At 66.3% G+C, this 21,872-nt stretch overlaps 3 protein-coding genes across 7 annotated transcripts; 1 reads left to right on the forward strand and 2 right to left on the reverse strand.

Annotated features, from left to right (window-relative positions):
* Window positions 1–159: 159 nt before the first annotated feature.
* On the forward strand, window positions 160–10,746 carry GCGR (glucagon receptor). Of its 5 annotated transcripts, XM_040530733.1 has the most exons (14): window positions 822–1,207; window positions 6,902–7,058; window positions 7,271–7,367; window positions 7,522–7,629; window positions 7,804–7,925; window positions 8,014–8,120; window positions 8,195–8,348; window positions 8,415–8,574; window positions 8,674–8,734; window positions 8,964–9,033; window positions 9,171–9,259; window positions 9,383–9,521; window positions 9,639–9,680; window positions 9,763–10,746. In XM_040530733.1, the coding sequence occupies exons 2-14, from the start codon at window positions 7,008–7,010 to the stop codon at window positions 10,057–10,059; spliced, it is 1,497 nt and encodes a 498-aa protein (XP_040386667.1). In that variant the 5' UTR covers window positions 822–1,207; window positions 6,902–7,007; the 3' UTR covers window positions 10,060–10,746. The 5 variants fall into 5 exon arrangements, with proteins under 5 accessions (XP_040386666.1, XP_040386663.1, XP_040386667.1 ...); XM_040530732.1 differs by lacking the exon at window positions 822–1,207 and adding an exon at window positions 160–294 and having other exon boundaries at window positions 8,195–8,574; XM_040530730.1 differs by having other exon boundaries at window positions 1,054–1,207; window positions 9,383–9,680.
* A 4,177-nt stretch (window positions 10,747–14,923) lies between these two features.
* On the reverse strand, window positions 14,924–17,142 carry MCRIP1 (MAPK regulated corepressor interacting protein 1). Its single transcript, XM_040530734.1, has 5 exons — window positions 17,071–17,142; window positions 16,932–16,978; window positions 16,735–16,853; window positions 16,539–16,637; window positions 14,924–16,417 (listed from the first exon to the last, which is right to left on the reverse strand). The coding sequence occupies exons 2-5, from the start codon at window positions 16,937–16,939 to the stop codon at window positions 16,353–16,355; spliced, it is 291 nt and encodes a 96-aa protein (XP_040386668.1). The 5' UTR covers window positions 16,940–16,978; window positions 17,071–17,142; the 3' UTR covers window positions 14,924–16,352.
* Window positions 17,143–17,601: 459 nt separating this feature from the next.
* PPP1R27 (protein phosphatase 1 regulatory subunit 27) lies at window positions 17,602–21,829 on the reverse strand. Its single transcript, XM_040530737.1, has 3 exons — window positions 19,228–21,829; window positions 17,962–18,112; window positions 17,602–17,819 (listed from the first exon to the last, which is right to left on the reverse strand). The coding sequence occupies exons 1-3, from the start codon at window positions 19,412–19,414 to the stop codon at window positions 17,696–17,698; spliced, it is 462 nt and encodes a 153-aa protein (XP_040386671.1). The 5' UTR covers window positions 19,415–21,829; the 3' UTR covers window positions 17,602–17,695.
* Window positions 21,830–21,872: the final 43 nt, after the last annotated feature.

A 21,872-nucleotide genomic window follows, 5' to 3' on the forward strand; every position in this document is an offset into this window, starting at 1 on the left:
GCCGCGGGGCCCGGGGGCGCCTCCCGTCGGTGCTCGGCCCCGCTCCGCGCACCGCAAAGCGGGAGGGGGGCCGGGGGCTCCCGGGGGCTCCCGGGGGCTGCCGCCGCTTTGCGCTCGCTGCCGCCGCTCCCGGCCCGGCCTCTGCCCCGGGCTCAGTCCCCGGAGGGGCGCCCGGTGCCCCCCGCCCGCCCCGGTCCTCTCCCCCCACGGACCCCCGGGCCCGGGGGGCTCGAGGCGGCCCCGGGCCCCCGCACCCCGCGCGGGTCGCAGCGGGCGGCCGAAGGCAAACGCGCGGTGAGGCCCGGCCCCGGCCCCGGCCCCGGCCCCGGCGGTGCGGGGGGGCTGCGCTGCGGGACGTGGTTACCGGAGCGGGCTCCAGCAGGACAGCGCGAGGCAAACACGGACCCGTCACCGCCAGCAGCGGCCGGAACGAGAGGGTGGCGGCAGCTCCCGGCCGCCCGGCGGAGGCTCGCCCGGGCCCCGAGGGGGGCAGCCCCGCTCCCGCGGGCAGGAGCTGCCAGCTGCGGGCACCGGAGCCGGGAGGCGGCGGGGCCTCGCCTCCTGCCAGAGCTGGGACGGGGACACCGGGCGGTGCCGAGGGACCCGCTGGGCACCGCGGGAGGGCCGGGGGCACCGGCGGGCCCGGCCACCGCGGCTGGGGCCGGGGAAGCATCCACGGGGCACCTCCCGGCGGGAGCTGTACCGGCGGAGGCGCGGGCGGCCCCGTCCCTTCCCCCCCACCCGGGGCCGGTGCGCGCCCAGCTGCTCCCGCCCGGCCCCGCCGCTCCACCGGGCGGTCCCGGGGTGGTCGGCACCGGGGCGGAGCGGAGCGGAGGAGCCGGCACCGGAGACCGACGGCAGCGGCAAGCGCGGGCGCTCGCAGCTCCCGGGCGCTCTCACCGGTGCTGGAGGAGCCCCGCGGCAGCGCCGAGCACCCGGTCGGGGGCCACCGGTCCGGGGACACGGGGCCGCCCCCCCGCTCCCCTCCCCGTGCCAGCGGGAGGAGCGGGGCGGCGGGAAGCGGCTCCTCGCCCGCGGTCCCTCCCCCCGCTCCGGTCCCTCCCCCCCGAGCCGCCACCGCCGCCGCCGCCGCGGCTCCGGCAAAAGTTTTCGCCGGAGCGGCCGAGCGCACCGGTCCCGGTCCCGGCCCCGGCCCCCGCCAGCACCGAGATGCGCACGGGATCCGCCGCCAGCGCAGCCCCGACAGGTACGGGGGGGGCGGGGGGAGGGAGGCGAGCGCCCATCCCCGCGGTCTCGGGGCGCCCGGACAGCACCGGCGGACACCGCGCGCCCCGCCGCGTGGCTCTGGACCCGGGCCGGGGCCGCTCGGCTCCGGGGCCGCTGCTCGAGCCCCGGCGCTCCGCAGCCGCAGCTCCCCGAGCCGCCCGGTGCCGGCGGCCGGCCCCGGCGGGGCTGAGCCCCTGGGCGAGGGGTGTCCGGTCCCGGGGGCGTCCCGCGGGGCCGGGCCCGCTCCGGAGCCTCCAACCCCCTGGGAAGGGCTCAGCCGCCGGGCACCCGGCGCTGGCGCGGCCTCCGCGCTCCCCGGGCGAGCGGCACCCGCCGGGCTCGGGCGCAGCGGGAGCATCTCCCCGAGCAGCCCTGGGCAGCGCGGTGCCCGCTGTTCTCCCCGCGGAGGGCACGGCAGAGCGCGGCTTTCTTGGCGGCGCTGAAGCCGGGGACGCTTCGCCCCCTTCCTAGCACTCCCCAGGCTCCCCGGGTGCCGCAGGGGCCCGCTGCGAGTGCCCTTTGTGACTCTGTCCCGAGCTCTGCTGTGTCAACACGGTGTTGGTAAATGGCTTTGTTTAACCAGGACATGTCGGGTATGTGACCTTGCCGGCCTTGTGGTTGCATGCGCATCTCCAAAGCAGCAGCAGGGCTCACCTCTGCCCGGCGCTGTGCTTCCCAGCCCGCCTGCTCCCTGGGGTGACAAGGGAGAGCAGGGCACGCCGGTGCCGGGCTGGCTCAGGCACAGAGGGCAGAGGACGGGCGGCTGCGGCTGCCCAGCCAGCACTGGCCAAGTCCTGTGTCCTCCAAGCGCCTTGCTGCACACCCTGTAATGCGTCTGCCTTACCCCACACAGCACTCAGCTGCACACATTGTGGGTGTTCTGACCCATGACGAGTTCAGCTGTTGCCCCTGTGATTTCCTCGGCTTTATCTGTGCATCCGCAGGAGAATTCAGGGCCTGCAGTACCCCTCCTCGTTATGTTAGTGCCGCCCCAGCTGCGCGCTCCTGTCCTTCCCACCAATCCTCACTCCTTTCCACACACTGTGATGCAGATTTTTTTGTTCTGTTGCCTGGAGAGGGGAAGAGAAAAAAGGCTGAGCAGAGAAGAGGCAAAATATGGATTAAAAATAGTTAATGAAAAAATGTGACCGCAAGCCCTGAGCAGCAGTGCAGTGTTGAGACCAGCTGCGGAGCACAGCTCTGCTCCGTGCACCTCTCTGTGCCGGGCAGAGGCAGAGGCAGGGGCTGGGAAGCCGGCGGCAGGAGGGGTGGGACTGCCCATGTCCCCCTGTGCTCCTCCAGCGTATCCTGCCTGGTCCTGCGTCCCCCACAGGCAGGGCCACAGGGTCTTGCAGGGGCCCGTGTGCCAGGGTCTGTCTGTCCCGGTCCAGGGAGCCTGGGGAGCTTGGCCAGGAGCAGCGGGCACCGGCTGCTGTCCGGCAGGAGCGCTGCCTGCAGCCCTGCACCACCACCGCAACGGGCGCTGCCTTGGGGTGGGGGGGACCCTCCTGGGACAGGGATGCTGCAGGGTGCCGTGTGTCACTCCCCACCGAGACACCCGGACCCCCAGCGCTGGGATGGCCGCGGTGCTCGTCCGTGCCGTGAGCTGGGCTGGGGAGGCGGGTGCCGAGCTCCCAGTGCAGGCACACACACACGCCTCTCTGCACTGACCTTTTCCTAGGCTTTTCCCAGTCCTGTGCTTCCCCTGTGACACGTTAACCACACGTGTCACCCGCTGTGTTTCTCGCGCTGTCCTCCTGTGCTGCATGGGCTTTTCACATCCCAGCTCACGCGGTGTGATGAACAAGACAAACCCGTTTCCCCGAGCTAAAGCCGAACTGCTGCAAGGCGCAGCAGCCCCTCTCCCAGAGCCTGCCGGGCGGCGGGTTTATCTGACCCCTTCCCGGCTGCACCTGCAGACCACTCCTCTCTTGTGCTGGGAGATGCCCTTCCTCTTCTCCTTCAGTACCAGGGCAGTGCTGGAGGTGATGCAAACAGTGTTCATCCCAAAAGCACAGGGGCTAAAAACATTCGCTTGCATCCTGTGTTTCTGTTGACGAAAATGCTGTCAGGGCTGGTTTAGGTGTTCTTGGTCCAAAGTGACACAGACCCCGACACTGTTGGTGCCTCATGACGTTGGCTCTCTCCGTGTGTCGCCGCTCAGTGTTCCCACAGCCATGCAGCTCTGTGCAAACGAGCTGTGGTCTTGTAGCGCGAGAGGTGCTCTGGGCAGCTCAGCTGTTCCTCCACCACTGAACTTCCGTGTGCTCGTTTAGAGGGGAGGTGGGGGGCTGGAGCAGTTGTGGGTTGCAGGTGGGGAGCAGGAGGTGTCCCAGAGCTCGGGGCAGGGGCACAGACAGGGGCAGCACAGGGTGCGGGACAGCCCCCCGCACCTCCCCACCACAGCCATCCTTGGCCACCACTTGTCCTGCTCGCTGCGGTCCTGGGAAGAAAGAGGAGCAGTCGGCAGGGCCGGGCTCGCGCTGGCGTTGCATCAGCCCTGGCCTTCCACCATCCCCTCCCCTGCCAAGTGCCGAAGCCCCTGCTGTGCTGGCTTGTAGCTTGGAGCTCAAAGCCAAGCCAGCCGTGGAAAGTGCTGCATTAGCGCACTGGGGGCTAATCCCTACGCCTGGAGGGCAGCAGCCCCCACCGCCACCTCCTGAGCTCTCAGAAAGCCGTGCTCCCACCCCAGCCCCTGGGGCCGGGGGGGGGGCGAGAGCCGTGTGGAGGGACCGGGCTTCTGCCGGCTGCACCAACCTCCCCGGCGCTTGCGCGGGGCTGCGGCTGTGCCAGAGTGCTGCCAGGTCACGTTGCAGATGCCCATGAGTGTCCCCATGGAGGCTTCACCAAGCCATTGATCCATGTAGCAACGAGCCGCAGCGATCCCAGATGTGGGGCTCGTTCCCTTGTCCATGTGACGGCAGCCCCGGGGGGTCGAGGGGGTGGGCAGGGTGGCGTCAGGCCAGCGGCAGGGGCTGGTCACCCGCAGGCTGGGGGACAAAATCTCCAGGTGTGCAGCCTCCTCCGGAGCCAGATCCCTCGTCCCTCCTCTAAGAGTCGCAGGCACAAAACCTCCCCACTTCTGTGCTGAGTGTTTGCAGCCCGGCCTCCGCGGGGGTCAGCAGCCGCAGGGCCATGTCACAGGGACACGCTGCATTGCCCAATGCCAACATGGGGCAAAAGTCCCCCGCACAGCCTGTCCCAGAGCGCTGCAGCCCCCGGCAGATGCACCCACCTGAACAGCAGGTGCTGGGTGCCCATGGCTCAGCACAACGGGCACCCACAGGGCCTGGCCCCGGTGGGATATCGGGCGCTGGGGCTGGGGAACACATTGTCAGGAGCCAGTCAATAAAGGGAGCTGGTGGCGAGGAGATGGGTCTCTTCTGTGGTGCTGCCTCCATCAGCAAAGGACAGGGCACGGGGGCCTCACGGCCCCGCTGGCTGCGGCGCATCCAGCAGGAACAACCGTGCCGAGCACTGTGGGCACTAGAGCCAGCTCCCGGGAGGTGCTTGGTGCCAGAGCCGCAGCAGACCCTGCTGTGCTGGCCCCGGGGGGCCATCGCCCCTCCTGAATCACTCCCTATCCCTGCAGAGCCAGGACAACCAACCCTTGGTTCCTTTGGCATGCCTGTATGCCTGCTAGAAGCCGCAGAGTGGGGCGACCAAACGGTGGGGTGCCCCCGCTCCGCGGGCCAGAGGGGAGCAGGGGCAGCGCGGCTCCACGGGCAGCTGGGGCAAAGGGCCTGGGCAGGGCCCCGCTGCAGGGCCAGGGTGCGGTGGGGGCCCCGTGCCGGAGGAGCGTGACCGGCCCCGAGCGCCAGAACCCCTCACCCAGTGCAGTCTGCCCAGCTTGGCCACAGCAGGGCCCCGGGGCCTGGGGACCGGCTGCCAGCCAGGGAGGGGAGTCTAGGGCAGAGGCCTCCCCACCACCAAATCCCACTGCAGGCAGCTAAAAATAGAGACACCTCTGCCCCAGAGCTGCCTGCCCAGCCCGGAGAGGGACCGCACTGGCAGCACGTCGCTGCTGGCCCGCGGTGCCCCGGCGGAGCTCTGCCTCCCGGTGCGGGGATGCTCGGCGCAGGGCCGGGCACCCGGAGGTTCCCACGGGGCCACGCCGCGGGTGGCAGCAGGATGGGGCAGGTGGGGATGCTGTGTGGGGCCGCTGGAGTGGCAGGGACGGGGATGCTGGGGCAGGCAGGTGGCTGGCGGGCACCCACCGGAGCAGGTCCCCGCTGCCAGAGCCCACCCAGCGAGGTCCGTCTGTCCCCGGCGGCCGCGCCGTCTGTCGGGGGCTGCCTAAATAAGGCAGCGAGCCGGCAGGTCCAGCTCCCCACGCCGCATCTGGAGCGCCATGGGCTGATTAATGAGCTTCTCAGGCAGCCGCTTGCGACATGGCAAGTGGGTCTGCACGGAGGAAGCACGACTTTCCCAGGGATAAAAATAGGCACGAGCAGCGCGGCGAGCCCTGGGAGCGGCGGCTGGCTGGGGAGCGCGGTGCTCCTGCCGCTGCTGGGGGAGGCCGGGGCTCGGCGGTGCCGCAGCATCTGCAGTGTCCGCAGCACTGCCCCCACCTCAGCTGCCCTCATCCCCCACGGCCACGCTGTGGGGCTGCCCACAGAACGGCCCCTTGTCGGAGGAGCCGAAATCCCACTCAGGAGTCCCATAACCGGCTTAGGGTGGATGGAGAGAATTACGGCTCCTCGTGCACCGCGCTTTGTGTGTGAGCTCCCAGGCGCCGTGTCAGATGAGGCACTGTGTTGCTCACCCAGGCTGGGAGCAACGCAGCCAGCAGCAGAGCTGGTCTGGGGCCACGGCAGCCCCATGAGCCGGGGATCCCTGCGGGTTAATGGTTAACCACCCCGGGGCTGGCAGCGTCCCTGCCGGCGCGGGCTCCGCCACCTCCATGGCCACCTCAAAACCCCGTGGGTGCTGAGGCCAGGGGACCCATGGGGCGAGGGACGGGGTGCCCCAGCCATGGGCTGAGCTGGCTCTGGGCACCGTGGCCATCCCAGGGCTGTCCCGGGGGCCTGGGCACCTCCACAGGCAGCCAAACACTCGGGTGTAGATCCAAAATCAGTGATGCTGAGAGCCACAGCATCATGAGGTAGAGGGGAAGGGGGGCAGCTCAGGTGAGGGGCGTTCCCGGCTGCCTCTTGAGATCCTGGGCTCTCAGGGATCAGCACCATCGCACAGCTGAGCACCAGCACCAATATGGGGGGGCCCTGGCCCATGTCCGAGTGGGTGTGTGTCAAGGAGGCTGTGCCCCCCGGCTGTGGCCTTGGGGAGGCTGAACACACGCACCCCATGCGGGGGTGTGGGAGGGAGGGGATGTCACATCCTGCGTGTGGCTATGCTCCTCTTGCTCAAGGCTGGTGAAAACGCCAGCCCGAGGCACGCTGGCTGCTTGGTTTGTGCTAGGAAGGCAGAGAGGTGGCTTGGCCACTGTCACAAAGACATCCTGGGTAGGAAATGGCAGGTGCTCAAGGGCTACAGTCTGATGGGAAAGTGCACAAACAGGCAGGTGAAAGTTAGAGGCAGGTGGGCTGGCAGAGGACGGGGCCACGAGTGTGGCAGTGTGACCGGGGGCTGGCTCCCTGCACCCTGCAGTGCATCCCCGGGTTGTGCCCTGGGGCAGGTCCCACCACACGTCCCCATGACCCATCCTCTCCTTCAGGGTCACCCAGGCACCAGGGCCCTCACCCCCAGGGCAGAGGAGCCACTGAGGGCCAGTAGGAAGCCAGGCCCCCCGCTCCCTATGCAGCTTGTGGCCCAGCGAAGGGATGTCCCAGCCACGACTCCTCGCCCTCCTTCTGCTGCTGCTCTGCTGCCAGGTAAGGACGGGGACCCCCCAAGCAGCCCCTCACCACGCCGTGCTGTGCAGCAGCCACTGCCCAGCCCTGCTGCCCACATGACATGGCACGGCACGGCATGGCATGGCACGGCACGGCACATCAGCCCGTGCCTGCCCACAGCCATCCTTGAACCCTGGGGCCAGCGGCCGCCTGCCCCTGCCCAGCTCCGGTGACCTCTCTGCTGTCCCCAGGGCCCCTCCGCCCAGATCACAGATTCCCTCTTTGAGAACTGGAAGGCCTACAAAGAGGAATGCCACCGCAACATGAGCCGGATGCCCGCACCCACAGGTGAGAGCGGGTGCCCCACACGCTGCCCCGGTTGGGATCGGGACCCCAAGAGGGTGGGCACAGGGGGGCAGTGGGGGACCCTCTGCGGGTCGGGAAAAGCCCCACCACGGAAAGTGGTGGCCGGAAAGCCCCACCACGTCCCACCCCTCCGCAGAGCTGGTCTGTAACCGAACCTTTGACAAGTTCTCCTGCTGGCCCGATGCGCTGCCCAACACCACCATCAACGTCTCCTGCCCCTGGTTCCTGCCCTGGTACCAGAAAGGTAAGGGCAGGGCGTGGGGCAGGGCCAGGCGTGTGGGGCAGGGTGCGCACACCTCTGTGCGTGGTGCTCGTGTGCTGTGCGCACGGCTCCCGGCCACCTCCCCTGGGCTGGCGCGCTGAGCCCGGCCGCGGCTGGGGGGCCTGCAGCAGCCCCGTGTCCCTCCTCTCCGCACAGTGAAGCACAGGTACGTCTTCAAGACTTGCGGGCCAGATGGGGAGTGGGTGACGGGCCCCAAGGGGCAGTCCCTGCGGGATGCCACGCAGTGCCAGATCGACGCCGAGGACCTGGAGGCGCAGGTGGGCAGGGCTGGCAGGGGGCTCCAAGCACCCCCCTGCCCCACGCTCTACAGCCCCGCACCCTGCCCTCACCCGCTCTTCTCTCCAGGAAAAATTCGCCAAGACCTACGGCAGCTTCAAGGTGATGTACACGGTAGGCTACTCGGTGTCGCTGTGCGCGCTGCTGCTCGCCCTGGCCGTGCTGCTGGGCTTCAGGTAGGGGCACGGGCAGGGGGCGGGCAGGGACCGCGTGGGGCACGAGCACTGACGGCGAGCCGCTGCCTCCCCAGCAAGCTGCACTGCATGAGGAACTACATCCACATGAACCTCTTCGCCTCCTTCATCCTGAAGGGCGTCTCCGTGCTGGTCATCGACGCCCTGCTCAAGACGCACTACAGCGACAAGATCGATGACTACAACGTGCGCATCTGGCTGAGCGATGAGGTGAGCGGGGGGCCGAGGGGGGCGCGGGGGCGCGGGCGGTCGGCAGCCCCTGACCCCTGCCTGCAGGCTGCCGCAGGCTGCCGGGCAGCCACAGTCTTCATGCAGTACGGCACCGTGGCCAACTACTGCTGGCTGCTGGTGGAGGGCATCTACCTGCACAACCTCCTGGTGGTGGCCGTCTTCTCCGAGCGGAGCTACTTCACCCTCTACCTGTGCATCGGCTGGGGTGAGTGCGGGCAGGCGCAGCCTGCGGCGGGCTGGTGCTCCGTCCTCATCCCCGACCCTGTGCCGTGCCTCACCTGCCCCTCCCTGCCTCCCCCCCCAGGGGCACCCATGCTATTTCTCATCCCTTGGGTCATTGTGAAGTTCCTCTATGAAAACATCCAGTGAGTACCGCCTGTGCATGGCGCCACAAGGGGCATGTGGGGGTGCGGGTGTGCGTGGGACATGCCACGGGGGCACAGCCCCGGGGAGGCTCTGTACTGCCATCCACGTGCAGGGAGCACGGTGCTGGGCTGCAGCGCTGGCTCGGCTGCGTCTGCCGACACCGCGCTGGGCTCCAGCAGCCGCCCTGGCCAGGGGCTGCCCAGCAGTCCCCGTCCCTCTCCTCCACAGGTGCTGGAGCACCAATAACAACATGGGCTTCTGGTGGATCCTTCGCTTCCCTGTGTTCCTGGCCATCCTGGTGAGTCCCCAGCCTGCAGCTCTGCCTCCGCTCATCCCTTCGCCTCCACGGCTGCCCTGGGCAGGGGACAATGCTGGCTGCCCTGTCCCTGCCGCCACCCTGCTGTCCCCTCATGGGCTCGCTCTGCTCTGCTGCAGATCAACTTCTTCATCTTCATCCGCATCATCCAGATCCTCGTCTCCAAGCTCCGTGCGCACCAGATGCGCTACACCGACTACAAGTTCAGGTGGGCGCTGGGTGCAGCCCCGGCCCCACACGCTGTCTGTGCACGGTGCACGTGCTGGTGCGTGTGTGCGTGTGCTCGTGCACAGCCCCTGACCCCGGCGCTGACGCTGGCCCCTCCAAGCAGGCTGGCCAAGTCCACGCTGACGCTGATCCCGCTGTTGGGCATCCATGAGGTTGTCTTCGCCTTTGTCACGGACGAGCACGCCCAGGGCACCCTGCGCTATGTCAAGCTCTTCTTCGACCTCTTCCTGAGCTCCTTCCAGGTGAGCCCAGCTCAGCCGGGACCGGCCATGGGGACCCTCCATGCTGGGAGGGACCGGACCAGGGCCAGGGCTGGGGACCGCCTGCGCACCTCTCACGCCTCTCCTGCCTCTGCCCAGGGGATGCTGGTGGCCATTCTCTACTGCTTCATCAACAAGGAGGTGAGCAGCTGGGTGGGGAGCAGGCAGCGAGGGGCCTGGGGGGCCGTGGGCACAGGGCCAGGCTGATGGTGGCCGCCCCCAGGTGCAGTCGGAGCTGCTGAAGAGGTGGCAGCGCTGGAAGCTGGGGAAGGACCTGGCGGAGGAGTACAAGCACACCTACAGCCACGCGCCCAGCGCCCGCAACGGCACCGGCAGCGCCTGCGAGAAGCACCAGCTGGTGAGCGGCTGTGCCAACGGGCTGGGGCGCAGCCCAGCCGCCTCGCGCCCCGGCACCCACTACCTCGAGAGGAGCGGCCACGGCACCGCTGAGCACCTCGCCCTGGGGGACCGGCACCACTGCTATGAGTTCCCCGAGACCACGGCCGAGAGCCACTTCTGAGCCTGTGGATGGACCGGGAGGGCTGCACTGGCCCTTCTGCGGCAGACTGAGCCCACTGCGGTGGCTACTGCCTGCCTCCCCGTCCGGCTGACCCTCGGGTGCTGCACGGGGTCCTGCCTGCCCGGTGAGGACGCTGCGACAAGCTGGGGTCGCGCAGGACAGTGGAAGCACCTGGGGCAGGCGAGCGGGGCCTGGACCTCTGTGGGAGGGGGCCAGGGGCTGAGGGGAGATCTGTGGGGCTGGGGGATCTGTGGGGGGTGGGGGAGTTCATCCTGTGGTGCTGCTCTTGTGCGCCTGCGAGACCCTTTGCGCAATGGTGTAATTTATCTGTCGTAATTGTGTAAATAGGTGTGGGCCCGTGCCGGGCTGCAGGGCCAGCTCTGAGTGAGCCTCTCTGTCAGGAAGGCGGTGGGGGGACCGGGGACACCGCGGCCCCAGACCGTGCCCCTGAGCACCCACAGGTGATGGGCACGGCCCTGAGAGCGGGACAGGGCCCATCGCAGCAGGGAGCTGGGCTGCAGCAGGAGCCGCCGCGCTGCCTGCCCTCCAGCCCCACGCAGGTGAGCGAGGCAGAGCTGAGGGGGCCGTGGGCTGCAGCCCCCCCCCTCACCAGCACATGTTCTCTGGCTGCTAATCAGCTCTGTCCTCACACCGCCAGGAGCCCTTAATTAAATCATTTGGATCTGCCCCCTGGGCACCCGCACTCTCCTGGGAGACGGCACAAGCCAGCGGTGGCCACTGCTGGCGCTGAGCACCACAAGCAGTGCGGTGGGGCACGGGGCCGTGGGGCACGGGGCCGTGGGGTGCCCCACACCCAGGGCCCGGCAGTGCCATCCGCATGGCCCCGCAGGTCAGGCTGGAGGCAGCCACCGTGTGGAGGAGCGCGGGGGGCCGGCACCCTAAGAGGCTTGTGCCTCGCACATGAGCGCTAAGCCCGGATGCCGTGGCTTTAGGAACCACAAGCGCTTTGTGCGGGGATTAGCCGCAGTCACGGCCCCACGCCGGGCGTACACCCAGCCCGACGGGTGGCGCTGGGCCGGACGGCCGGCTTCAGGTGCCTCCACGTCCCCGCGAGCCCCGAGCACGCTGCAGGACCCACGCGCACCCAGCACATGGGTCGTGCCGAGCGGGACAAGCTCAGTGCCATGCCCCAGCAGCCAGCCTCAGCCCCACGCAGCCCACAGACCCCCCCAGCCAAGCATCCTCCCATGTGGCCCTGGCCCCAGCCCCGCCTGAACCTGGCGGGAGTGAGCCCCAGGCACAGCGAGGGCAGGGGCATCCGCGGTGCTGGCGCACCGTGGGGAGGGCCTGCCCACGGCATGGGCCCCGGCTGCGTGGCACTTGGCTCCCGGCAGCAGCGGCGTGCCGGGCACGCAGTAATTTTCCTCTGTTTACTTCACAACTTGCCGGCTGCCCCAGCTGAGCCGTGCTCTGCTTGCCCGCCGTGCGCCCAGTCCAGCGCCAAGTGGGGGCCGTGGGGCCTGAGCTGCGATGCTGGGGGCGGCCGGGGCTGCGGGACCATGACGCCGGGGCAGCAGCGCCCCTGGGGGAGTGGTGCCATGGGGCGGCTTGGGGAAGGCAGCAGGAGGGCAGGGATGGGGCTGAGGACAGGGATGGGGATGGGGGTGAGGATGGGGATGGGGATGAACCCTACCCAGGGCTGTGGTCCCGCACCAGCCAGGGCAGCCCCTACGCAGACACTAGCTGCTTGCCCCCTTGGCTGCGGCCGCCACCACGGCCTCCTGACGCGGTAACAAGCCTAATTGAAGCAAATTGCTGGAGCACGAGGCGGTTTCTGGGAAGGTAAATATGGTCATCACGCGGCGCCGGGCTCAGTGCCTGCTGCTCCAGCATTGCCATGGCAACACCCCACTGTCCCCCCCGCCATCCCCTCGCGGCACTGTGATGCCCCGATGGGGCCAGGCTGGCCCCGCGGCGCTGGGGACTCGGGGACCCCGGCACCCCCCCGCCAGCAGGATTCCGCTGGCACCCTGCGGTGGCTGCACCGTGGCCGCGGCTCCCCCGCGCCCCAGGCCAGCCCCAGCCCATGGGGGGGGGGCCCTGCGGCAACGTGGGCACCCAGCAGCACCCGCTGTCCCCAGAGCCGGGTGGCCAGCAGCGTGCCTGTGTGCACACAGGGTGGTTACACTCACACCCCAGACACGCACCACCCCCCCCCCCCCCCCCCCCACAGCGCTCACACTCACACACAGAGTACAGAGACACAGGGGCGCGCGCACACGCACAGACACACAGATACACGCGCACACAGTACAGAGACAGACACACACACACCTGAACACATCCACGCTGCACACGCAGTCTCACACACACTCGCACTCACAGCCACGCTCACCCACACGCTCTCGCACCCACTCGCCCTGCGCACACCGCCGGGTCCCGTACCCACAGCCCCCCCACCCCCCCCCCCCCACCCCGCACCCGCACGCTCCCAGCCCGACGGGGCTGACGTTCTGACATTTGCGGGCAGAGAAGCGCGGCGATGTGGCCGCTGGCAGCCGCGGGTTCCCATGGCAGCACTGGACGGGGACGTTCCGTGCCGGCCGCCGGCCCCGCGCTGCTCGCCCACCCACGGGCGCCCCGGCAGCCGCCACCGCGGCACCAGCGGGGTGCTGGGCGATCCCCGAGACCCAGGGAGTGCCGGCTGTCCGACCGGGGCTGAGCGCCGCTGCTATGAAGAGGAATGAGCAGCAGAGACAGAAGACGGGGGAGAAACGGCAAACCAGGAGCGGTACCTGCGAGGCGCCCTCCTCCCCGGGTCACGGCGGGCATCCCCCCGGTGCCCCGCGAGGCCGTGGCACTTGGCTGCCGCCCGCCCGCAGCAATACGCCTGCTTCATCAAGGTAATTGGAGACCACAAATTGGTCTTCTAAGTAGATTCTGCCCGTTACCGTTCTCTCTTCCCACTACTTAATTCAATGATACAACACATACCTCTCCTCCTCCCACAACTTAATCTAATGATAAAAACCGCATCCAAGTCACGGCGAAAATAAACCATGGCCAGGTCCGGTTTTTATAGGTAAACAGCCTGGTCTCACTGGCCTCCGGCCTCACCCCTTCGCAGGGGCTCCCCCCGCCGCCTGAACTTCACACTTCCTGTCTGCTGTTTCACCGCGGTCACCCCTGTGGTTTGTTATTAGTCTTTATAAAAATCGTCTGTTTATAAAATCATTTTTGTATGACATTTCATTAGAGCCTGCCTGAGTGACCGCTTCGCCTCCAGCTTCACAGCACCCGAGCCAAGAGAAAAACAAGGCAGAGGCCGCTGGGCTGGGCTGCCGCAGCCCCGCACGGTAGCGGGCAGCAGCTCCCCGTGGCCGTGGGGCCGATGGCAGCATGCTGCTGCCCGGGGTCTCCGCAGGCCGCTGCTCGGGGGTCTCTGCACGCCACTGGCAGCAAGGGCCCACGTGCAGGCATGGGGCAGACCCACCCGCCGGCTGCCGGCACGCGCGCTCCCCGCAGAGCCCTGCGCCTTGCCTCGGGCTCTCTCAGCTCCATGACGGTGGAACCGGGGGCGCAGCCACAGCCCAGCCTCGTGCTGCAGGCAAGGGTCAGCCGAGCAGCGAAGCCCAGAGCCAGCGCGGGCGCTCCCTCCCTCTGTCCGCCCAGCGCGCACCGGCCAGCCTGCAGCACCCAGCAGACCGGCGGCGGAGCCCCTCGCCTCCCCTGCAGGCACCGAGGCAGGACAATGCAGGACAACGCACACAGTGCGGGACAAGGCAGCTCCGTGCACGTTTGGGGCCCCCAGAGCCAGGGCAACCCCACTCGGCTGCCGCGCTCCTGGGACATGGGGCTGCAGCCTCAGGCACATCACACAAGCCCCTGAGGAATGCTGGAAGCGCTGCTGCTCGCGAGCGGCCCTGAGAAGCTTGTGGAAAAGGCCCACCCGGCAGGAAAAGTCCAAGGAGACGGGCCGTGGTGGTAGTGACCCTAAATCTTTTGCTGCCGCTCCCGGCAGAGGGCACCTCCTGCAGCGCCTGGGGTGGAGCAGGGCCCGGGCACCATGCGGCCAACACAGCCCGCACGCGCCCTCCTCGGCGATGTTTTGGAGATGGGAGGTAAACAGGGTCACTACGCAGCACGGAGGTGCACTTGAGGAGAAATTCTAGCAATGCTAAGTATAGTTTAAATGCCATTAAAGCAGGGGAGGGAAAAGGATACGAGTGTATTAATAGTCTCAACATTTAAATCTTTGGTCTAGCAACAGCTCCTAGGATGCTGGCTCGCAGGAGGGCTGCCAGAGCCCAAGGGCGTTGTGCTACCAGCTCGCAGCGCCAGGCTCTGCATGCTTGCAGTGAAATTAAGAGCCCCAGGCAAGTGCGGGAGCAAGACCCTTCTGGAAAATAAATAAATAAGAGGTGGTTTCTGTTCTCTGCATTACTTGTCCTCAGGACTTGGCCTGAAGGGGTACGGAAAACCCTGACGCTTATTGTCAGCACTCAAGTCTAAAACGGGAAGCACAGGGTTTGAGCGACAAAACAGGAAAAGTTCTGAACTCTAAAAAAGGGAAGAGCAAGGGCGCTACACCAGACAGGCTGCAGGCACACGCGGGCAGAGCAGCGTGCACACGCACCTCGCGGGCACTGGCAGCCCAGGGAGGGCTCGGCCGGGCGCAGCCCCGTGGGCCAGGTCCAGCGCCCACGGCAGCGACGTGGCCGAGAACCTCTCCCCAGCACCAGGCGCCGGCACTGCCAGGTGCGTCCAGGTGGCGTGCTGGGTGCCGCTCCCCCGCCGACAGAAGCCCGCCGAGGACAGCAGGCAGCAGCGTGACGCGGCCCCGGAGCTGACTGATGCTGCGGCGTGCAACGAGAGGAGCAGGCAGAGCCACGCAGAGGCAGACTCAAAAGGACACAAGCTTTTATTTACAACACTCCTCAAGTGACAGACAACAGAAAAAAAAAAAAAAAAGGAAAAAAAAAGGGAACAGTATAGCTCAATGACAACAAAGGAAAGTTAACAGCAATCACAACTCCCCTGCACCCTGCATCCGCCACGAAGCCCACTCATGCTGGGCAGAGCCCCAGCAGCCCCCTCCCCACCAGCTCTCTGAGCTCAGGCAGGCAGCAGGCGGCTCCCACAGCTCCCCGCGTGTCCTAGGGACACCGAGCAGCCCCGCGGCCACGCAGCTCTCTGCCCGCACGGGTGTGAGGGTGCAGTCACTCTCCCTTGCGCAGAGGTGATTAGGCAGAAGGAACCTGAGCCTTGCCAGGGAAGCCAATCCCCGCAGCGAGTTAGACCTGCTCACCACAGCTGCCACACAGCAGCGCTTCTGCCAGCTGTGGAGGCCAGGTCTCTTCAAAGGGTGCATGTCTGGAAAGCCGTGTCAGTGCTAGAACAGCGAGGCATTGCTCAGGCAAGGATGGAAATAAGCTTCTTTCCGCAAAGGCAGCGCCAGCCCCCCCAACCCCCTCCCGCCACCTTCTGTGTTGCTGCCAGCGCGCTGAGGCTGGGGGGAGCTGAGAGCAGCCCAGCGCTCCCCCTCCGAGCACCTCCAGGATGCTTGGGGCTGGGGCCAGTGCTGGTGCCCTCCTCTCCCTCCACCTGCAGGGAGAGAGGAGTAGCTTCGTCGTCAGCACCGCAGGGACCTGGCCCACTCTAAGCACAAGGAAAATCCGGCATCGGATATGGACCCAAGAGCTTTGGCAGCACTGATGAGTCCCAGGCATTAGCAGCCCAGGTACAAATTAAGCCCTCCCACCAGGGAGCAAGGAACAGGCAAAGTGTGCCAAAGCAGCAGCAGCCAGCTGCCAGAAGGTGCTGAACTACCTGGTGTTGAACTGGGGCCGCCTGTCTTGAGGCACAAGGTCAGCACCAAGTCTCCTTCATTCTCCCCTTGGCCTGCTCCAGCAACTGTGAGCCTTTGGGACGCAGAAGGGAGCAGAGAACTGGCGCTGCCGCTACTAACAACGCAGCTACTCGGCTCTGCCCTGCTGTACGCCAGACCCCAGCGAGCCTGAGTACGCAGCGCACCAGGGACAGAGATGGAAGGAGAATAAGTGACCTGTGAGCCCAGCACGAAGTGGAGGAGGACAGCTTGAGGCCAGAGAAAGCTGCAGGTTAGGGGCTGGAATCTTTTACAAGGGGCTCTGGATGCCTTCGGCGAGCCCCTAAGCATCTTGGAATTCAGGTAGCATCGAAGCCAGCCCCAAAGCCGACCGGCTCTCCACAGGCAGAGTACAGTAACCAGAGGAGGAAATCAACACAAAAATCTCAAATTAAATCTGCTTGAGGACCTTGGGAGACCAGCCAATCCGCGCGGAGGGCCCGCCTTAGGACTTCTTCGCATCCTGTGCGTTCCTCCTCTTCAGATCGCTCAGGTCGACGGGTTTGAACGCTGCCGGGGAGAGAGGGGAGGGAGACACTCGGGCGGCAGAGGCCGCACCGCCGCCCCCCGGCCCGGCCGGGCCCCGCCGCCGCCTCCGGCCGCAGCCGGCGGGGGGCGCCGCGGCGCTCACCTTTGAGGCTGGGGTTCGGCATCTTCTCCACGTACTCCTCGACCAGGCCGCGCTCGGCGCCCATCTGGCTGCGCAGGTCGCGCTCCACGCACTGCCAGGCTGCGGGGACACCGAGAGGGGCGGCTCGCCGCGGGCACCGGCCGCCGGGGGGGCCCCGGCCCCCGGGGGGGCCCCGCGCCGCCGCCCCGCCGCTCACCCTCGTAGATGAAGCGCACGTTCTCCTCGTGGGCCGGCGTGAAGAGCTCGCCGCCGGCGCCGGGGGAGCGCGGCCCGCCGCTCCGCTTGCCGTTGTACACCACGCGGGACACGGGGGAGCTGAAAGCGAAGCGCGGGGCTCAGCCGGGCCGGGCCGGGCCGCGGCGGGGCCCGGGGCCGGCCCGGGGCGGAGCTCACCTGGCCATGGCGTCGTCCGTGCGGCGGCGCGGCTCGGCTCGGCGCGGCTGCGGGGAGAAAGGAGAGGGCGGCCAGGCCAGGCCGGGGCTAGGCCGCGGGCCGCCCGCCGCCCGTCGCCATGGCAACGCGCGCCCCTCACCTGGGCCCGGCTCCCGCCTCCGCTCGCCCTCGGGCCGCCACGGAAGCGCCGCGGCGCGCAGGCGCGGCCCCGCCCCCCGCCGGCCGGGCCCCGCCCACAACATCGCGTCGCCCCGCCCCGGCCCCGCCCTGACGCCAGCCCCACCCCCGGTCCGGCTCCGGCCCCGCCCCGGCGCCGAGCGCGCGCTCGGCCCGGCCCCGCCCCTGCACCGGCCCCGCCCCTGCCGTTAGCCCCGCCCCTCCATCGCAATCAACGCGGTCTCCGCCATTAGCCCCGCCCCTTCCCTTAGCCCCGCCCCGCCCCCAGCCCTTAGCCCCGCCCCATTCCAGCCGTTAGCCCCGCCCCTCCGCGGCAATTATCGCAGTCCCTACCCTTAGCCCCGCCCCTCCCCTTAGCCCCGTCCTTCCCTTAGCCCCGCCCCGCCCCTTAGCCCCGCCCACCCCGGCCCTTGGCCCCGCCCCAGCCGTGCCGCGCAGCGTTGGTGGCAGAGCGCTTTATTGCAACGGGGGGGGCCGAGCGGCGGCACCGAGCGCACCCCGGCCCCCGGCCCCGGCCCGGGCCCAGCCCGGGCCCCGCCCCGGCCCCCGGCCGGCCGCAGCCCCGCTGCCCGGCCGTGCTCCCCGCCTCAGTCCATGGTGGCGGCCTGGAAGAGCTGCAGCAGCTCGCTGTACTCGGGGTCGATGAGGTCCGAGGGCTTCTCCCCGGCGTCCGTGGTGGCCTCGGGGCTGGCCCCCAGGGACATGAGGTACCTGCGGGGACAGCGTCAGCCACCGGCCGCGTCCTGCCCGCAGCCCCCGGCACCTCCCGGGCCCGGTCGGTGCCGTGTCTGGCCCCGGGGCTCTGCGAGGCAGGGCCCCGGGGCAGCCCCGGCGCGGTGCTCTGGGCTCTCACCGGGCTATGTCAGCGTAGCCGTCGCTGCAGGCCATGTGCAGGGGCGTCCACCCGTTCTCGTCCTTCTGGTGGATGTCGGCGCCGTACTTAACGAGGAGCTTGACGCAGTCCAAGTTCCCGGTAAGCACAGCCTCGTGGAGGGCTGCCATGCCTGCGAGGAAGGGACGCGTTAGCCCCGCGCCGCGGAAGCGCTCCCCTGCTGCTGAGCGCCAGGTGTCCGCAGCCCAGGAAAGAGGGGTGCCAGCGAACCGTCGTTATCAGGGAGGTGAGTTTGGAAAGAAACAAACACTGAGGAAGCAAGAGGCGCTGCTGCAGGTTTCTGTTTCCCTTCTACAGCCTAAATGCTGCGTTTAAGGTGCAGCACCTGGCCCCCCGTTGGGTCAGGCAGGACAGATTAAGGGACTGAGCTTCAGTGTCTGAGGCTCCTGAAGAGCCCCTCGCCAACAGCCCGACCTGAGACTCTTTCAGGACTCCCACGGGCATAGCAGGAGAGCGTCTCAAGGGTCTTGCTCCGCTTGTCTTTCAGAAGTCCCTTACAGAGCAAGTGATGAAGCAATCAGCGTACATGGGAGGAAGCCCGGGTCATTTGAGACCATGCCTCCATGGCCATGTGACAGCAGACGCTGAAGCCAAGTACGAGAAAGAGACAAATCTGGGCTCTGAACCAGCCTGTATGGTTCAAGGCATTCCATAAACAATTTTTAGTGAGGCTGGGTACAAGCAGAACACAATGCCTTCTTCGTAAACAATTAATTCTGCAAGTCCACAGATCCATACATGAGAGAGAGCAATGTTTGTGAGCAACGGACAGAGCCAGGAACAAGAAGCAGAACCTTGCTTCTCCCACTCTTTTCGCCAAATCAGGACAGAAGATACGAGTCCCACTGCCCAGTCCAGAGCTCTGCGTACTCACCTGTGTTCTCTGTACCATTACCTTTTTGCCTGCTCCTTTTCTACGCCACACCACACTAGGTAGGTATGTAGGAGCACCGTCGTGCCTTGAAGGGACCCTGACAGCAAATTTCCCCCTTTCCTGCAGTGTTAAGGGGGGCGTTGGGGCAGTGAGGCAGGACTCTCTCGGCCCTGCTGGCAATGGTAGGGGGTAGTACTCCTCACTGGGGGGGGAAACAACTTGATTTCAACCTGCCACCCTGCCCAGGGTGGCCCACGTCTGAGCTTTGGCCACGCTGCTCTCTCGTCTCCCTTGCAGTCCACTGAGCTGTGCCACTGTGCAGATTCAGCTCTGCCAGCCCCAGCAGCACTCACCAGACGGGTAGATGGTGTCCAGAGCGACCTTCCTGGCACGTATGAACCTGCCCACCTGCTCCAGGTCCCCCTGCCTGATGTGGTCCTGAAAGACGACGTCATTGGGGAAGCGCACGGTGCGCGATGCTCTCAGTCTCTGGGAATACCGACTGTACCGGGGCATTGAGACGGGGAAACAGTCCTTCATGCTGAGCGCAGCCTTAGGACGCTGCCGAGGAAGAAGGGGGCAGAGGCATGTGGGGAACAGCCAGGTTGGTCAGAGCTCAGCACTCGCCGGCCTCGAAGCACTGCTCTCTCCTCTTCTGCCTCTTGGTCCCGTTTCACCAGTGGAGGGTGGTGGGCGCTGAGCCGGGCACTGCCACCGGCCCTCCTGGAGCCTGTCCCCCGCTGGAGCCTGTCCCCTCCTGGAGCCTGTCCCCCGCTGGAGCCCGTCGCGGGTGCGTGCCCCTCGCAGCGTGCAGGGGCGGCGCTGGCCTCGTGCGGCTCCCTCAGGCTCTGGGCCCAGGACTGAGGGCTCTCCAGGCGCATCGCGTTATATAGGCTCCTGCGGGCTATTTTGGGTTGGTGCAGCTCATGCTATTTGCCATGATACTTTGTAATTGAGCCGCCCGGGCCGGTAGCCTCCCACTTTTGGGCAGAGGATGATGGCTCATCTTACTGCCCACCTGTTGATGTGCCCATCCAAGGGGTCAAATCTGTTGCATGGCTAGCCTTCAGAGGAGCCCAGGGCCCCGAAAACAGAACTGCCCAGCAGCAAGTCCTCACAGCACCACGGGCATGCCAGGGAGAAGACACAAATACGCTCACCAGGCGAGGGGAACTAGCCGCTCACGTACTGAGTAGCGAGCGTAACAGACATGTCAGCGCCGTGGTGCCAAATACATTCAGAGCTAAGTCACTTTCCTGTAGTTGCGTCAGCTGACTTGAAGGGAGCAGCATGAGCTGTGCTTCCCCGCACGACCGCAGGACGAGCGCAGCGACACACACGGAGCACGCTGCAGCACCGCGGTACCACCGGTGACCTCGCGAGGCCGGGGGTGCTGCTGGTGCTCCTGATGCAGACGCAGAACCGGAGCACAGTGCCTGTCCTCGCTGCCCAACGCCGCAGTCCTGCTTCAAATTTTGTACTGGCTGCTGCGTAAGGGTAGGCTTCTACAGGACAGTTTCAGGAGAACAGCACCGCCACCAGCTGCTGCTGTGGTCAAAGGCCTGAAATGGGCCATCCACTCAGAGGAATCTTTCAGGTCAGCCAACAGCCAAGGGTTCAAGCAACAACTGCTCCTCCATCCTTTTTGCTGTCATAGTTTGGCCATTTCAGACACACAAGCATGTTGCATTGTTTCGCACTGATGGGGCCTGCCCAGCAGCACGTCACAAGCGATCCCTGTCCCACGTTAAGGCACAGAGCATTCATTCTGCGCTGCTGCAGCTTCACCTTGTGCCAAGCTCCTGCCAGGTCAGCCCGTCTCACACCTGGGAACTGCCTGCTGCAGCTGTTCATCTTCTGGCAAACACACCCGTCTTTTCACTGTGTCTGCTCAGGCCTGCTTCAGGCACCACACGACAGGAGGCTGAACTGGCTGCTGCGGAGACAGAACACTTCCAGCCTGCTGTCTCGCAACAGCGATGAGTTGCGTACACAAGATGAGTTGCGTACACAAGGTGACTCTCACGGAGCCCTGCCCCGCCGAGAGCAGCTGGGGCGCATGAGAAAAGCTCCCCTCCTCTGAGCAGGTCTCGGACTATAAACAAAAGAGAATTGCCGCAGAGTTCAGCCTTGTTTACACTTTTAGTCGCTCCACAAAATGGACCTTTTCGAGCTGATTTCTAGGCAGGAGTACTCCCATGGTAATTCTTACTCACTTCTCTTTCTCTCCTCCCTCAAAATGCAAAGCAGCTTTCTTACCCAAAGCCGCTGCTAACAGCCAGCCCTTAGAGGACAGAGTGCCTGCCCTCTTCAGGTGTCACAGTGTTTATCAGCAGCCCCAGTACCGCAGCTCTGATGGTTGCTGCACACCAGGACAGGACCAAGAAGGGCCCTTACTCCCAGGTAACTACAGCAGGTCAGAGCCCAGTGCCGTGCCACACTTGTGTTCTACCATTTCAGTGCACCCACGTTAGGTGACTGGCACCAGTAACCTCCTGAGGTGCCCTCCAGATTCACTAGGCCTCCCCATGTGACATTTATAGCATATTTCCTTACAAAAATATTTTCAGCATAAGTGACTGCTGTGGAAATAGCAGTGTGGCTCACTGGATCATGTGAGCCTGACTAGCAGCACTACAGGCAGTCCCAGGTTTCCCTGTAGGCAAATTCCTTGGTTAACTGCTCAGGAGCAATGAGGTCCCACCACCCCAAGCCAGCTGGCAACGAGAGCAGCTTACACTCCGAGGCCCAGCCGATGCATGCTTACTGCTCACAGAGCTGTTAGTTGTGTACCTCCAACAGCTCATTTAATCTGAGCCTGACGTGGTCATCTTAACTTTTCATGTATAGATTAGCTAATAGAAACTGCTTCATGCTGCTTAAGGCATCAACAGCCACCCGCAGAACGATGCGTTCAGAAAGTAGTTTCTCTCAAAAATACATTATCTACAAAGAACCTGAAAAGCTGATGGTCTTTTCTACCACCACTTTGGTAGAA

Source organism: Cygnus olor, chromosome 18, assembly GCF_009769625.2.
Source record: "Cygnus olor isolate bCygOlo1 chromosome 18, bCygOlo1.pri.v2, whole genome shotgun sequence".
Lineage (NCBI taxonomy): Eukaryota > Metazoa > Chordata > Aves > Anseriformes > Anatidae > Cygnus > Cygnus olor.